Genomic DNA, 18305 nt, shown 5'->3' on the forward strand with positions numbered 1-18305 from the left:
GGGGACCCTGTCTAAAAAAAACAAAAAAAAAAAAAAAAAAAAAAAAAAGAAAGAAAAAAGGAAAGAAATAAATAAAATATGCTTAAATATGCTTTGAGCCCTTTTCTAGTGGAAGCACAGTGTGATCAGGAGCTCTTGTGTTTGCTTAAAGCCATTCTATACAAATGCCTGCTGCAATGTTTGCCTCCTAAGTACTAGAACTACAGGTATACACCACACGCCAAGCTTATAACAGTTCTTATGTTCCAAAAGTATATGAAAGTATGTAATGCTACACTGTGTTTTCGAAGAGAAAAATAATATTCCTCCTTCCCTTTCAGTAAGTGATGAAATGTCCAAGGACTGCTTGAGCATCCTGTATAATACCTGTGTCTGTGTAAGTAACCCTGCCTTTGGGGCATCCATTTATCTCCCTACCGTATCTTCAGTGGTTGAGGCAGGAATATTGGAATTGGATGCCAGACATGAAAACTGTCTTCAGACACTTGAGAGAAGTGGACTTATTTTCTGTGTGCCTAAGAATCAGGACCAAGAGGTAGAATTTTGTGCACTTAAAGCTACCTCTGTGGTCCTGAACTGCTTAGCCCTCCCTGCAAGTGTCCAAGCAGAGACTGAGCAATTACTTGTTGAAGGGTCACATGTGTTGGTAGAGTGTCTGTGTTCTTTAAGATAACCTTTAACTCCTTTCTGCCTGTTCCTTTATTTTCCTTATTAGAAAACAAAACAAAACCAGAAGTTCTACCCATGAATTGTACTAGGTTGACCACAGAGCCAGTAAGAATAGTGAATAAAGGAAGTAATTTGGCAGAAAGAAAAGAGCAAAGTACTTACTGTTAGAAATTAATTTTGTGCCCTGGACCTACATCTCCCTGAGCTTGGTCCTTAGAGTATAACGTCATAGAGTTGTAAGAAGGGAGATCATGAGTGTGAATGCATTTTGTAAAGCAGTATGTAAAAATTAGTTTTTAAAGACAAAGTGCTGTCTTTTAGGAACTTACAGTATGGTAAACTTGAATAGTCATAATACATGGCAGGATAAGATATGTGCTGTTGTAGAGGTGAAACCTGTATTATGGAAACACAAAAGGAATGCTTAACTCTATTTCTTCTTGGGCAAAAAATTTCAGACAACTTGTGGGCGTACGTAAAATCTAAGATCATAAACTTTGAAGTAAGTAAGAAAGGAAAGGATAAAATAAGGGAGGGCACAGAATCCATAGAAATTGGACTGATGACAAAAATGCAGATCATAAAGTCATCTGTAGTGTAGATGGGGTACAGCTTTTGGGTTAAACTTCTTAACAGCCAACACAAATAGAGAAATGTTTGAATACAGATCAGGATTAACAGTGGTTACAGTGCTCTAGAAATGTAACGCAAACCATGTTAGTTGTTGTCAGTTTTCATATAGCCACTTTTTTTAAAGTAAGGAAAAAATAGGAAGAAGCAGATTTTTGTTTTTGTTTTTGTTTTTGGTCTTTTGAGGCAGGATCTCCCTGTAGCCCCAGCTGGCCTGGAATTCATTATGTAGACCAGGCTGGCCTCAATCTCCCAGGGACCCGTCTGCCTCTGCCTCCAGAGTGCTGGGATTAAAGGTGTGTGCCACCATGCCTGGCAAAGATGATTATTTTACTTAACACATATACCAAAAATATTACCCTCCAATCAATACAGTTCTTAAGATTTTCATTACTTTTTTGTACTAAGCTTTCAAAATCTAGTGTGAATTTTTGTATTGAGAGCATTTTTGGTCTAGCCACTTTTTCAAGTCCTTGAAGCCATTTTTTGGCAGCACAGATAAGCACAGGCTGATATAAAAGATAAAATGAGTTGCTCAAGAGTGTAGAAATGCTTTTGCCACTAAGTTCAGTAATAAATTGTTTGTATATTGAAAAGAAAAAAAGTAAGCCGGGCGTGGCGGCGTACGCCTTTAATCCCAACACTTGGGAGGCAGAGGCAGGCAGATCTCTGTAAGTTCAAGGCCAGCCTGGTCTACATACTGAGTTCCAGGACAGCTGGGGCTACAGGAAGACCCTGTCTCAAAAAGACCGAAGGGGAAAAAAAAAAAAGTGTAGGAGGTAATTATTCCATCATTGTCCGCTCTCCTACAAGGGTGTTTTTCAGTTCTGACACCTAATATTAATCAGTGACATTCTAGTAAAATAATTCAGTTTTAAAAATTGTTAAGTGACCCATGCCTTTAATCCCTGCACTTGAGAAGCAGAGGCAGGTGGATCTCTGTAAGATCAAGGTCTACATACTGAGTTCCAAGCCAGCTGGGGCTGTTACAGGGAGACTCTGTCTCAAAAAAAAAAAGATCAGGCACAGAACAAGAGAATGTTTAAAATTGCCTCCTTTGGAGTTGGGAGCTACATAAATTGTTACTAACCTGGAACAATCAACATTCTGCCTAAAGATACTTAAATTAAAAATTATTTTAAAAAAACACCAGGCAGGTAAAATTTGGCCTACTGGATGGATGCTCCTGGTTTAGATGCTAGGCAAATACTGGGTCTAGAATCTATGATGAATATCATAAAAAATATCCCTTCTCAGGAAGAAAATGTCAACCCTACTGAGCCAGTCAGAACCCACCCACTTGGTTGCCATCATCCTGTTCTAGGACTAGGGTCCCTTTGAGCTGCTGGAGAGCTCCCAACTAGCCTGACAAGTGTACCTCTCACCACTCATTGAAGAAGCTTCTTTTGGCAACAGATAGAGACTATTACAAATTTTCACAACTGGTCAGACACAGAATAAGTGTCTCTGAGGTACCCAGCCCTAAGTGACACATCTACAAAGCAGCCTCTACACCTAAGGCTCAGGGAACTTAGCAGAACAGGGGGCAGAAAGACTATTGATGCATCTCTCAACTGTCACTATCAGAGCTTCTTCATATAGCAGATGGTGACTAACCCAGAAAGCCACAACTGTCCAAAGTATAAAAAATAAGAGACCACAGAGTGCTTATCCCTGAATAGGACACCTCTATCAAATCTCTGCCACTCAAGGCTCAAGGTTCAGGGACCATTGCAGAAGAAGGGGTGGAAAGACTATAAGAGCCGGTGGTGATGGAAGACCACAAGGAAAGACTTTTCCAGACAGTTGGGAAGTTACTTTTGAGTTCATGGCAATGGTGACAGCATGCACAAATCCCACACAAGCTTAAGCCAGAAAAAATCCCAGCAGAGAAGTGGGGAAGTGTGTAAGAAACCCCAACCTTAGCTGAGGAACTATTGGCAACTAATAACTGCTGGGAGAGGGAGTCAGTTTTCTTTAATAGTGTGATGCTAGATAGGTTAACCAAGCTACAGTGGATGGACCCACACCAAAGGACGTTTGGGGACACAAATTTGACTCAATAGACATTAATATCTGTGGCAGAGTACATGAAATCCAACAGGGAGATGATGGATGAGAGGGATGCGTACAGGGGAAGGGGATCTAAATATGATCAAAATAATATTGTATGAAATTCGCAAAAATTCAATTAAAAAAAAAAAACCTTCCCAGAAAAATGCACTGTAGGTTGCTTTAGAGATTTAAGGCCTCAGTTAAGAACTTGAGATATAGAGGAAAGGAAGGCTTTTGAGATGCCTAATCCTGATTTGGATTAATCCAAAGAAGATGCATTTTAGCCAGTTTCTAGAAGGAATAAGACTTTGATTAACTGAAAGGAAAAGATGGATGGGTGTTGAGGGTTACTTAATTAGGGCAATAGGACTGCGTGTTTGATAGCCTGGAGATAAAGTGTGTGTGTGTGTGTGTGTGTGTGTGTGTGTGTGTGTGTTGAACAGCTGGGGATCAAACCTAGGAGCCTCACATGACTGGCAAGCTCTTACCACTAAGCTATACCCCAAATACCTAGAGATGCATTTTTAAACTTTGAGAAAATGATAAATGTGTGTATTTAAGTGTTGATGTCTTGCTTCTTGGAATCAAACTAGAATCAGTTTTGTTTCACATTTCATTGCAGAGGGTGGTTAGGAAAGAACTTCTTTTTTCTTTCTTTTTTTTTGAGACGGGTCTTCCTGTAGCCCCAGCTGTCCTGGAACTCACAGAGATCTGCCTGCCTCTGCCTCCCAAGTGCTGGGATTAAAGGTATGTGCCACCACTCCCAGCTAGGAAAGAACTTTTTCAGATTTGACAGTACTACAACTGAAGAACAGAAATGGAATATTAATTAATACAGACTGCTTTTTTACTAAACAGACTGCTTTTTTAATGTTGTTATTCTTTTTTAACACAATCTTTTAAAAATTTTTTTATTTTATGAGTGGTTGCATGTATATAAGTGCACTATGCGTATACAATGCCCATGGAGGCCAGAAGATGGCATCAAATCCCCTGGAACTGGAGTTACAGGTGGTTGTTAGCTGCCATGTGGGTGCTGGGATCCTTATTGCTTATAACCTCTGAGCCATCTCTTCAGCCCCCAGTGCTGTGATTCTTGAAGATTTGTATGCTTTTGTTTTGATCACTTCATTTTGAAAATTAAATTTGATTGACAATCTCATCCCACCGATTATATAGTTCTTAGCTTGGGGGTTCCCATTTACCAAACTGTGTTTGCCTGCACATTTGATTCCCACTCCCTATATTGAACCCAGGGCCTCAAGTATAGTAGGTGTGTGCTTTATCACTGAGCTACATCCTTAGCCTGATTGTATATATATCAAAGAAGAATTTTATGCAGTTTAGAGGCCAAAAAGAATGAAGAAATACCTAGGACTGGAGTACTGCTCTCACAGAGAATCCTAGTTTTGTTCCTAGCACCCACATTGGGCAGTTCACAGCTGCCTGTAACTTCAACTCTTTCAGAATCTGACACCCTTTTCTGGCCTCTATGGGCACCTGCCCTTGTATGTGCATACTCACATACAGACACATACATAATTAAAAAAATCATAAAATAAATAAAAAATAATGAAAAATGTCAAAGCTACTAAGTTCCACCCCAAAGGTTTTTGTGTATATGTGTGTGGTTAATCTTAGTAGTACTTCAGGGCTTTGGTTTGGTTTGGTTTAGTTTCTTGCTGTTGCTTTATGTTTTGATGTTTTTTTTTGTTTTTGTTTTGTTTTTTTAGCAAGAGTCTCAATGTAGCCTAGACTGTCCTAGAGAAAGTTACTATTCTGCTTCAGCCTCCTTGAGTGCTGGGATTACAGGTGTGCATCAGCACAGCCAATTTAATATTACACTTTGAAACCCAAACTCTTGAATCTAACTTTTGAGGTTATTCACCAACTAGTTTCTTTATTTCCTTCGTACCCTTTGTTTTTATTCTAGTCTCTTAACAAACATTTGCTAAGTACCTGGTATGTTCATTGATCAATGGTACATACCAGAGGTACAAAGATACATGGAGTAGCTCTGTCACATAGCTCACGGTCAATGGATTGAGACTTAGGGTATAGGAAAGGGTCTGGACAGGTCCAGATAGGTGCTTTGAGGCTTCAGAGGAAGAACAGTACATGTTTAAAGTGGGTTAGGGAAGATTTCACAAGGGAGGTGTCACATCTTGAAGAGCAGGTAGGCTTGCCCATTCCTGTCTTCAATAATAATATCTTTCAAAATAACTATTTTCTTTTTATTATACTTACCAAGAGAGCGAGCAAGTGCCACAGCATGCATGTGGAGGTCAGAGGACAATTAGCAGGAATTGTTTCTCTCCTTCTACCATGTAGGTCTCAGGGTTCTACCTTAGGTTGCCAAATGTATTAGTTACTTTTCTGTTGCTGTGATAAAAACACTGACCAAAGCAACTTATAGAAGGAAGAATTTATCTGAGCTTATAGTTTCAAGGGTTAGGGTCAATAATTATGGGGGAGACATAGTGGTAGAAGGGTAGCCAAAGTAGAAAGCAGAACGATTATATCTTTAAGCAGGCACAGGAGGCAGAGAGTGACTGGCAATCTGGCAAGGCTTTAGAACTCTCATCCCCAGTGACGTGCTTCCTCCTTTTAGGAGGCTGCACCTCCTAAAACCTCCCAAAACAGTGCCATCAACTAGAGACAAACTGTCCAAGTACTTGGAGCCTATGGGGGGCATTCTTTTTTAAACCACCATACCAGGCTTAGTGGCAAGTACCTTTACCCACGGAGCCATCTCACCCCAAAGCACACATGTGATCCCATTAACTACATTAAACAACTATCAGTAGTGAGCCACAAATAATTTCAGACTTTTTCTATGTAAATATATGTACAAACATCACTTCAGGACCAGCTTTTTTATTCTACAAAAATAAAAAAAATAACTTAGTTTTTCTAATGATATATTCCATAATAGAAGCAAAACATACTCAATTTATATGTTCCATAGTAACAGACATTTATATTGTTTCTGTTTTCCAAATGGTGTTAACAGATATGGAATTGGCAGGAAGTATTCCCCAAGAGAACACAGAAGGTAGATAGAGGAGGGAAAAAAACCTTTGTGCTTGTGTGTTAACAGCAAGTCAGCCTGACCCTAGCATGAGGTAAGTCTCTAGGTGATGGTCCTTGACAGATACCTTGCACCTGTTTGAAGGACCTATGAACTAGAGACATCAAGAGAATGAGACTTAACAGCAAAGGAAGCTTAAAGCCTTTGGTTACTCCAAGATCACTTTGACTGTAAGATAGTGGCCAATAGGCTTACTGTATGTATACATGCATTATCTCACTGAAATCCTCTTGAACTGTTAAAATAACCATTTTACAGATGAAGAAACAGAGATCCAAAGGTGAGAAGTGATTTATTGAGAGTCAATTGGATTAGTTAACTAGCTCTCGTGCAGATGATCCTGGTTCTCTAAATGGAGCCATCTGGGGCTTAGACTTTACAAGCCAACTGAAGCTGCTTACTACCTCCTGCTTTTTCTCATTTTTGGCTCCAACATGGACTCCCTATTGTGCAGTCTGAGGGCCAGGAAGCCTTTTTCCCCCTGTGGCTGGGGAGTTTGCAGGTATTCCCCACAGTTAATACATAGCATTCCTAATTTGTTGGCTTATGCAGGTTTTCCAAGATGAGATTGTTCTCCTCATGTCTAGAATAGTGCCTTGCTTTTCTGATTTTATGGTCAACCGATTGTCTTTTCTCCCCTCTTCCTCTGGCAGACGGAAGGAGTTACGAAGCGTTTAGCAGAGAAGAATGAGTTTGTGATCTTCTTATTTACACTGATGACAAGTAAGAAGACATTCTTACAAACAGCAACTCTCATTGAAGACATTTTGGGTGTTAAAAAGGTGAGCTGTGTTTTCCAGCAGGTGGCTGAGCGAATGTCTCAGAAAATTGGATTTTCAAACCTGAATAATGTACAGAGTGCTTTTAAAAGGAATTATTCCATACTCCCAAGCATTAAATTATTTTCGTATTACTTAGATTTGTTCAAATATAAAATTAGATTATATTCCTTATGCTAATGGATATTTATGGCTGTGAAGCATAAATATACAAATTAAAAATCAAGCCAAATATGAAACTTAAAACTTTACATTGATCTGATGATTCAGTGTCTTTTTTTTTTTTTTTTTTTTTTTTTTTTTTTTTTTTTTTTAGGTCTTCCTGTAGCCTCAGGTGACCTGGAACTCACTATGTAGACCAGGCTGGCCTCGAATTCATAGAGATCCACCCACCTCTGCCTCCCGAGTGCTGGAATTAAAGGCATGCACTACCATACTAGGCTTAATGTCATTTTTATAGTGTTCCTTGCTGAGATAAAATTGTTCCTCACAGACTGCTGTAGTATAAGTTCTTTTTGGCATGCTTGTCCCATTGCATGTATTATGGTGACTACCCAGAAACGAACTTTTTTTTCTTCAACTGCTGTGAAGCCTTTATTCATTAGGGTATATTCCCTGTTTATATTTTTTCATTAGCCTTTAGTTAAAATTGGCTAATTGGCATGAACACAGGAGGAGTAAATGTAAGCACTGAAATTCTACTACACTTTTTTTCTTTTTTTCATGGTACTAGGGATTAAACCCAGAGCCTTGCACATACTAGGCACATATTCTACCACTGAGCTTTATCCTCAGCCTGGAGTTAGTCTGGCAGCCAAAAAGCCTTAGTGATCTAATTATCTTTGGGCTACTAGCCCTAGGTAACAGGCACAGCCACACCAGGCTTTTTATATGGTTTCTGGGAATTTGAACCAGGTCCTCTTGCATGAGTGGTAACTGTTGAACCATCTCCATGTCCATTCATTGTATTTTTTGTGACAGGATCTCTCACTGGGTCTGGATTCAGCTAGCCTGACTGGCCAGCAGGCCCCAGGATCCTCCTGTTTCCACCTCCTCGGTGATGGGATTATAAGTACCTACACCTGTGTCCAGCTTTTGGTTTTTGTCTTAATGTGGTACTAGGGATCAAGCTTGGATCTCCGTGCTTGCACGGCAAGCACTTTTTCAATTAAGCCATCTCCCTAGCCAAGCTTAGCTTTAAAAAATATGATCAATTCGGGGTGTGGTGACACATGCCTTTAATCCCAGTACTGGTAAGCAGATCTCTGTGAGTTTGAGGCTAGCGTGGTCTACATAGTGAGTTCCAGGGAGACCCTGTCTTAAAAAGACCTAAATAAAAAAAAAAAAGAAAATACGATCAAAGTCTGGTGGCTCATGCCTATAATCCCTGCAGTTGGAAGTCTAAGGCAGGCTTCTTGCCACGTGTTCAAGGTCATCCTGTGCTAGAATGAGACTTTATCTCAGAACTGAAAAAGAAAGCATTGAAGTTTTCTCATCAGGAAGCTAAAGAGATGGCTCAGAGGTTAAGAGCACTGGCTGCTCTTAAAGAGGACCCAGTTCAGTTCCCAGAATCCACATGATGGCTAATAGCTATTAGTAGCTCCAGTTCTAGGGGTTTGCACAACACAGATGTACTTACATACATGCAGGCAAAGCACTCATACACATAAAAAAGTAAAAATAAGTCATTAAAAAATGTTTTCTCATCAAAAACTTGTCTATATACCACTGCTAGAGACTAATTATACTAGAATTTGGGCACAATGCTTGAGAGGACCTGGGTTTGTTTCCTCTATCCCAAGCCTCCCTGTTGATTACTAGTTGGCAGACTTCTCCCTCACTGCTGAGCAACCTCCTTGAAGTTGCTACCCACATACATTGGTCACCCTAGCTTTCACCCTGTCTTTGTGCTGCTTTCCCCAGGACTTGCTAGCTGTCATCCAGACAGTGGCCTCTTGTCTATGGGAACACATTGCCAATGTGCACAGGTGCAGACACACCCTTTGCTGTTTTCTTTGATAAGATGGCTTTGTCTTCTTCCCAATAATTGTGTGCTCCATCTAGTGTGTGTGAGGGGACCATCATAGCAGGAACTCCTCACTCCCTGGAAATATCAGCATAGGCAACTATAATTGCTCCTTCCCATCTTTTCCCAGTTGGCCCTCATGCCTTCTTGGTCCTGTTTGTGTTGCCAAAATTGATGATAGGCTCTGCTACATTGTATAGGTACCTTGATGTAATTTGCAAGGGGGAGAGACACTGAAACTAAAATAGAAACTTAAAATACAAACTGAGAAAATGTACCTGTAATTCATGCCACAAACAGAGGACTGGTATTCAGAATTTATCAAAAATTCTTAGGCTGGAGACATGGCTCAATAGTTAAGAGCAGGCTGGAAAGATGGCTCAGTGTTTAAGAGTACATGCTGCTCTTCCAGAGGACCTGAGTTCATTTCCCAGCACCCACATCAGGCGGCTTAGCTCACAGTAACGTGTAACTACAGCACCACCCTCACGAGTACAAACCCACACACAGACACACACATATACATGTAATTTAAAAAATAATAATTTATTTAAAAAAAATAGTTAAGAGCTCTTCCTGCTCTTCCAGAGGATCTGAGTTCAGTTCCCAATATGCACACCTGACTGCTCACAACTATTGTGTAACTCCAGCTCATGAGAGATCCAATGCCTCTGGCCTCTGTGACCATCTGTATTCACATGCATGGACACACACACACACACACACACACACACACTTCTTGGGATTTGAACCCGGGTCTTTTGCAAGACTAGTTAGTGTTCTTAACTGCTGAGCCATCTCTTCACTCCTAAAAATAAAAATCTTTTTAAAAAACTTGTTATGAAAAAAACTCACTTAATAATCAGCACAGAAAAGACACAACCTGATTAACAAATGAGCCGTGATATGAACAAGCATTTCACAGAGAGACAAATGAGCCACAAATAGGTGTTTGACTTCATTGATAAATAAGGAAATGCAAATCTTACTTTGTACAGTGCAGAGAGAGAGAGAGAGAGAGAGAGAGAGAGAGAGAGAGAGAGAGGAAGGGGGGGAGAGAAGGGAGAGAACAAAACCCAGTCAGAATGTATAGTGGAAATGTTTTTATATCAGCAGAATATATTTGTACAGCTTGTAATTTTGTGTGTTCACATGCATATACCCTGCCCCCAGCACCTAGGGAATCTCTGCTCTGAGCTGAGGCCTCAGTATTTTACTATGAGTGGGCTATAACATATGCCTCGCCATACTTGTGGGTAAGTGATTCTTAGAAAGAAAACATAGAGTTGGGGAGATGGCTCAGGACATAAAGGTACCTGCCACATGGCCTGATGACCTAAGGTCCATCTCTGGAACCTACATGGTGGAAGGAAAGAACCAAATCCCACAAGTTGTCCTCTGACCTCCACATGCATGCCATGACTTATACATACACACACATACACACACACACACACAAAATAAGTATACATTTTATTTACATAAATGAAAACCCTAGGGACTAGAAAGATGACTCAGGAATTAAAGAAAGCATACACTATGCAAATGTGAAGACTAGAGTTTGGATCCCTAGCACCACATGGGCTGGCAGCCCTCCCATAATTCTAGCTCTTAGAAGGTATACACAAGGGATCCCAAGGCAAGCCAGCTGCAATGGGGTAATGTTCAATGAAAGATCCTGCTTCAGTAAATTAAGTGGAGAGAGAACATCCAAAAAGAAACCTGATATCAGCCTCTGTCCTCCATGTGCAACACACCTGTGAATACACAGACACACACACCTCACAAACATGCAAGAAAACAAAACACTAGATTAAATGCAGAAGGTCTATTAGCTAAATGGAAAAGATCAACATGTGTCCTATAAGGATATTGTTTGGAAGACTTTTAAAAGATTTTTATATGTATGAATGCTTTGCCTACATATATGTAAGTGTGCCACATTCATACATTGCCTGTGGAGGCCAGAAGAAAGTGTTGAATCACTGGAACTGGAGTTATAGATGACTGTGAACCACCATGTGGGTTGTGGGAACCAAACCTGGGTCCTCTGCAAGAGCAGGCCAGTGCTCTTACACTGAGCCATCTCTCCAGACCCTGAAGACTTTTTTTTTTCTTGCTTACATACCTGCTTACTGGGATTTGATGGAAAATATATTTCTTTTAACTGGTCATTCAGAATCCTTTAGAAGCCACTACACTAGAACAACTTCTCTGTGTGCATCAAGTAATACCACTTACGGCAGAAGACTGAAAAGCAAGTCTGTGATCCGTGTCTCTTCACACACTGGAATATTAGTGTAAAATTGAAACCACAAAGGACAAGTCGAGCCCTCGAGTTGCAAAAGCAAGAGGTTTTTATTTTACACAGGTACCTGTGGGCACAACTCCTGACAAAGGGAGAAGCCCCCCAGGTCTCGGGTTTGGGGTTTTTATAGAGCAGAAGCAGGTTACAGAAGCAGAAGCGTGGTTATTGGCTAGCTTAAACTATTACAAAATGCTATAGGGAGAGCGGGGGGGCTTATTTATCATTAAGCCAGATGTTTCAACCATAAAACTTACTTATCAGTGAGTTGGAGATGTCTCAGCCATGAAACTCACTTATCGGCAAGGTCTCGGCCATGAAGCTTACTTATCGGCAAGTTGGAATTCTTGACCGGTACGTGACCTGCCTGAGACGTGACTTGCCTGAGAGGCTTCATGGCTCCTGATTTTTATGTTTTTCAACTGCAGTTTGCCCCCATCACCTTGAAGCATGTAAGTCCCTCAGAACCAGAGTCCTCTGCTGTGCCATGGAGGCAATGAGGACAGCCTTTTCTGAGACTGGTGTGATGCCAAAAGGCACCAGGCAGCCCCAGTTCACAATGGCCAGAAGGTACAGGCAGCCCAAATGTCCAGCCGTAGATGGGTGCATGGCACACCTTTGGTGGAACGTTATTTGGCTGTAAAAAATGAATGAATTCCAATACATGCTATGCTGCAGACAGATGGGCTTTGAAACCAAGCTAAGAGAAATAAGCCGCGAACAAACCTATAGTCCACTTGCAGAAGCCCCCAGAACACGACTTGTCTGAGAGGCTTCATGGCTCCTGACTTTTATATTTTTCATTAGAAAGCATTAGCAGTGAGCTGGTGCTGTGGGCAGAAGCACAGCTGAGTGGGAAGTGATTGAGTGGCAGAAGCCAGCTACAGAAGGCTGAGGGCTGCATACCATTTTCATATGTTAAAAATTAAAACAGATCACTATTATGATAAAACTCTTTAATGTTAAAGCATTAATAAACAATTCAACAGTACTCACCTTTGACAAAGGCAGAGAGATATGATAGGGAAAGTATATACAGCAATTCTGTTATGCACTATAACTATGTATGTGTCAGATATTAAATAAAAACCAAAACATAAAAATTAGTGGAGCTGGGTGTAGTGATTTACACCTGTAATCTAGCACTGAGAAGACTGAGATGGGGGTTGCTAGAAGTCTAAGGCCAGCCTAGCCTACACAGTGAGTTTTAAGCCAGCCTAAGCTACAGTATGATACCGTCTCAAAAACAACAATCAAAAGAGTAGGGGTCAGATCAGTGCACTTGTTCAGATCAGTGCACTGAATTAGGGCTGTAGGTAGAGAGGAGCTAAAAGTCATACATAATTACACAGGACTTGGAATGGAGGGGCTGAGAGCCATACAGTGAGTTAGACAGGGATGGAAGATCTTGATAGTCGTACACTGAGTTGGGGCTAGGGGGATCAAGGTGCTGAGAGTCATACACTGAGTTAGACAGGGCTAGGGGGATGAAGGAGCTGAAAGGAGCACTTAATGATGATGTTAACATCAGTGTGTTCTGACTGGGGAGAGCTGCTTGCAAACGTTTCCTCCATAACGAACTCCTGTTCTTCTCCAGCATGAGAGCATCCAGGAATTGTTACTTGTTTAGTGCACATTTACTGATTTCCTTGCTGCCAGGTACTGTGCATTAAGGCTCTGAAGGAAAGGTAAGGTTGTCCCTTACTTGAAGTGGTGTCTGATTATTTGGGAAATAGATGGAGGACAAATAATTACAAGTTTCTGTGCAGTAATAGAATATCCAATCTATTGGAAGTTAAGTAAGTTAGTGGGGTGGAGGAAAGCAGGTACTGTCCGCAGAACATATGGTCTTTAAAACCAGGAAAACTCATGTAGCATACACAGATTTTAAGGAAAGAAGAACATGAAATTATAAATAAATAGGCTTTTCAAAATAAATACAGCGTCCACAATAAATGATAGTGCATTAGTTAGCTTTCTGTCAGTTACTCTTTAGAATTACTTTTGTAATCCCAGCAACAGGATCAGAAGTTCAGGGTCATCTTCAGCTACATGAACCTTTGTCTCAAAAAGAAAAAAAAAGTCTGTAGCAAGATTAGTGATTTGTGATTATAAACCTTGAGTGGTAGACTTAAAAAATAGACAAAATGTGCCACCAGAGCAAAGGCAGACTATAGAAACAGTCATGTTCAAAAAAGTAAATATAACCTCCAGATTAACTTTGGGAGACAGGCCAGTCCTGTTTTATTACTAGAAAGGAAAGACAGAGATTCTGGAACTTGAACCATAGAACTGGGATTTGAATCTGAGTGTCTGTTTTGGGAGGAATGCAATTTCTTAAGGAACTGAGCATGGCGATTGTTTTGTTTGTGTCTTCTATAGGAAATGATACGGCTAGACGAAGTTCCCAATCTGAGTTCCTTAGTATCCAATTTTGATCAGCAACAGCTTGCTAATTTCTGCCGGATTCTGGCTGTCACCATTTCAGAAATGGATACAGGGAATGATGACAAGCACACGCTTCTGGCCAAGAATGCTCAGCAGAAGAAGAGCTTGAGCTTGGGGCCTTCTGCAGCTGAAATCAACCAAGGTAAAGTGTCCGAGTCTCACAATTTTGACACTGTAGCTGAGACCCTTCTTAAATCCTCTGGCTCTTTTAATAGCTGTACAGAATCAATGTATGAGGACTCATGGTCTACTTACAGTGTGTACAATTTATGTGTATTTCATGTTTCAGGATAAAGTTCTATAGCTTTAATCAGATTTTTGGGTGGATCCAAAGTTCAAAAAAACTCCACCATTTAATCAGAATTGAAGGGAGACCTCCATTAACTCCAAAACTAAAGTAATCCTTGCTTTGCAAACAAGCCTATCTAGGACCCACATAAATCCCAACCATAAGGTTCTGTAAACAAGCCCTCCTGAGATCCTTTATCTATCAAGAAAGAATGCAGGACTTAAAATTTCTCTACCCAGCTCCCAAGGCTCTATACCTACACAAAAATTCTTAAGCTTCCCTGCTATTTGGCCCTTGTGGCTACTGCAGACTCCTGCTGGTCAGTAGTCACCTCTCATAGACTAATAAAGGCCAATATAGATTCTATGAGGTTGGTTGCTTTTCTTTCCTACCTATGACCCTTTTAATTTCTAATCCTAATGTTTACCTGGGAGAGAGTTAGAACTCCCAACTGGTGAATATAATTAAATCACAATTAGATCATTCTTTAACTGACCTCTAGAATTGAATACTTGTAAGTAGAGAGATGTATGTTAGCTTGGGTTGCCACACAAGATGGCATATCTGAGGGGCTTAAGTAGCAGTTTATTTCCTCCCAGTTCTCTGAACTAGAAGTTCAAGATAAGAACTAGTTTCTAGGGAGGTGGCTTGTAGATGTCCACCCTCTTCTATGCTCACAGGGACTTTTCTCTGTATACTCAAGGAAAGAGACATATTTTGGGGCCTTCCTCCCCTTCTTATAAGGACTTGTCCTATTGGCTTAAGGTCCTACACTTACAATCTTATTTCATTTTTAATCACCCTGCTAAAGGCCCTTATTTTCTAGATACTGGAGAATGTCTCAACATACAACTTAGGAAGTAGGGGCACATTTCAGTCCATAATTACATGGAAAATTGAATTGTGTAGAATGTTGCCAAAAGGTTTTGTTTTCAGTAAACTATGTGAGTTGGTTTTCTTGTCCTCCAAAATAATGGTTTATGTTCCTGGAGCTCAAATAATATCATATTCCTTTTTGAGACTTTCAGAATTCCCAGTTGTCCCTTCTGTAGATCATGTGGTATCCTAGTTTGCTTTCTATTGCTGTGATAAACACCATGACCAAAAGCAACTTGGGGAAGAAAGAGTTATTTCATCTTACACTTCAGATAATAGTTCATTACTGAGGGAAGTCAGGGCACGAAATAAAGCTAGAACTGAAGCAGGGACCATGGAGAACCCTGCTTACTGGCTTGATTCAAGGCTCGTGTTTAACTACCTTTCCTATGGTTGCTCAGGAGTGGTACTGCCTGCAGAGGTCTAGACCCTCCTATATCAATTAGCAATCAAGAAAATGCCCCATAGACCAATGTGATGGAAGAAATTCCTCATTTGAGCTTCCCTCTTCTTAGGTGTGTCAAGTTGACAACAATTATTAGCCAATCACATATGGGAACAAGTGGTTTGATCTGGAAGCAGGGGCTATTTTTTTGGTCAGAGATGGAGACAAAGCCATAGGCCAAATAATTACCAACTTACAGATGACACTTAGCTATAACACATAAAGGAAAAACAAGGTCTCACCTGAAGAAACTTTACAGAAGTATGTGTGAAATACTGATGTGAGTGTATTAGTTACTTTTCTGTTGCTATGATAAAACACCATGACCAAGGCCATTTATAGAAGGAAGAGTTGATTTAGACTTAATGGTTCCAGATGGAGCAGCAAGCTGAGAGCTCACATCTTTAAGCACTTGTGGGAAGCAGAGAGGGAGAAACTGGAAGTGAGGAAAGTCTATGAACTCTTAAAACCCGTCCCCAGTGACATGCTTCCTCCAGCCAGGCCACACCTCCTAAAGGTTCTGTGACCTTCCCCAAACAACACTGCAAACCGAGAAACAAATGTCCAAATGTTTGGAGCCTAAGAGGGACACTTCTCATCCAATCCACCACAGAGAGCAAAAAAGAGGTCCATAGAAATTCTCAAAAGATGTGGGTATTTTACTTGTCAGTCAGTTTAACACTAAGCAAGATGTGATAGCTACTTATCAAGCTGTGAGAATTATAGGGACTGTATAATGCCTCAGGGACAAATCCCTGAGACTACATGTAAGTTGCAGGATGTAATTCAGCCAGTAATTTTCCTAGGAGAATCCATAGCTTTCCTGTCTTTTCTAGGGATAAGTGACTCAACAAAAGCTCAGAAATCTGAGAAGTCAGGGTTTTATGATCCTGAGCACTAAGCAGGTCACATATGAAAGAGTATGTTCAGTGTTCAGGGATGGAGAAGAATGAGTCTCCATCCCTGAGACTTAACTGAGAACAGTTAAAGTAAAGGTGGGCTGGCAAGATGGCTCAGTGGATAAAAACACTTGCCACCAGAACTGATGACCTGTGTTCAATCCCCAGGATCCACTTGGTGGAAGGAGAGAACCAATTCCTACAAGTTGTGCTCTGACCTCCACACACATGCTGTGGCATGCCCCCCCATGAAATTTTTTTTTATTGTTTTACAAAGCAAGTAAAGCTGTATTCTGTAGAAAAGAATAAAAATCCAACTCAGGAAAGATTTTCATGTATAATCAAACTATTCAGTTTTTGAAAAAGTGACACATGAGCTAGAGATGTAGTTCAGTTGATAGAATGCTTGCTGCCTTGCATGTATGAAACCCTTGGTGTAGTCCCCAGAGCTACATAAACTGAGCATGGTGGCAGAACTTGGGAGATGGGGAAGTTGAAGGTCCTTTACTATTTAGTGAGTTGTAGATCATCCTGGGATACATGAGACCTTGCCTTAAAAAGACGGAAGGGGGCTGGTGGCACGATCGTCAGGGTCCCCGTACGGGCCACCATTTGTCGTAAGCCACGACTCTGTCCAGCAGAGCCGAGGAAAAACGACACAGACACCAAGGTGAGGTTCAAGCTTCTGTTTCTCTTTCTCCTTTATTCTCTCTTATTCTCTTCACTATGATGCTGGCTCCCTTTGCTGTGTCTGTGTCTCTGTTTTTCTCTGTCCTTATGATGCTGTGTTCCTCATGATGCTGTCTCCTACCTCTGTCTGTCTCTCTGTCTCCTCTGTCTGTGTCTCTGTCTGTCTCTCCTGTTACACACTTCAGCTCTTTATATAGCGTTTCCAACAGTCCTCCCCCCAGCCGGTACCAATCAGGGCTCACACATGTGCAGCGGCCAGGCAGAGTGTAGCTCATAGGCACGTAGCAAGATCATCAGGCTGGCAGCACCTGTTTTGGGGCTCACCATACTTCAGAGTTGGGGTAAACAAGCGGGATTCACGAGCCTTGGCAATCAGCCAAGAGTTGAAGTAAACAGCACGAGGTTTGGCAGCCAGCCAGGGCTCCATCTTTGGCTGGCTCGGCTGTGCTCGCTTCCCACAGGCTGGAGAGATGGTTCAGTGATTAAGAACACTGGTTGTTCTTATAGAAGACCAGGGTTTGAATCCCAGCACCCACATAGTAGCTAACAACTGTCCGTAACTCCAGTTCCAGGGGATCCGACAGTTTCTTCTGTCCTCCATGGGCATTGCATGACATGGGTGCACTTAGCTGCATGCAGGCAATACACATATACACATAAAATAAAAATAATAAAATATTTTTTTAGAAAAAGATGGAAGGAAGGACAAAAGAAAGAAAAGGTAATATATACCTAAGATCTTTAAAAATATACCCAAACAATACAGAGGGACCAGCAGATACATAGTACATTTGCTCTCTTTCCTATGGTAATCTATTACCAGTCTCCTAGTTATAGTTGGAAGGAAACAGATGGAAGTGTACTAGGCACCATTCTGCCTGTCTGTTTTGATTTAACTTTAATTCACAAAACATTCCATTCCTATACATACAAAATTAAACAGTTCCATCATATAACTAGATAGTATTCCAATATATAAGCATAGTATAAATTATTTAACCAATACTTGTTGATAAATTATTTGATTTATTTCAAGTTTTTGTTCCTAAAAATACCTTGAGTAATAGAGTATGATGGGCTGAGTATTTTTTTTATATATACAT

General features: G+C 40.7%; 1 protein-coding gene across 2 annotated transcripts in view; it reads left to right on the forward strand.

Annotated features, from left to right (window-relative positions):
- Trpc4ap (transient receptor potential cation channel subfamily C member 4 associated protein) overlaps positions 1 to 18305 on the forward strand; it is an 87963-nt gene that overhangs the window by 39069 nt on the left and 30589 nt on the right. For both annotated transcript variants that reach the window (XM_008847869.2, XM_008847870.2), the window contains exons 5-7: positions 321 to 376; positions 7099 to 7227; positions 13938 to 14145. In XM_008847869.2, coding sequence (XP_008846091.1) covers positions 321 to 376; positions 7099 to 7227; positions 13938 to 14145 — 393 coding nt within the window. The remainder of the gene's footprint in view (positions 1 to 320; positions 377 to 7098; positions 7228 to 13937; positions 14146 to 18305) is intronic.

The sequence above is a fragment of the Nannospalax galili genome, unplaced genomic scaffold (assembly GCF_000622305.1).
Source record: "Nannospalax galili isolate Female #2095 unplaced genomic scaffold, S.galili_v1.0 scaffold724, whole genome shotgun sequence".
Lineage (NCBI taxonomy): Eukaryota > Metazoa > Chordata > Mammalia > Rodentia > Spalacidae > Nannospalax > Nannospalax galili.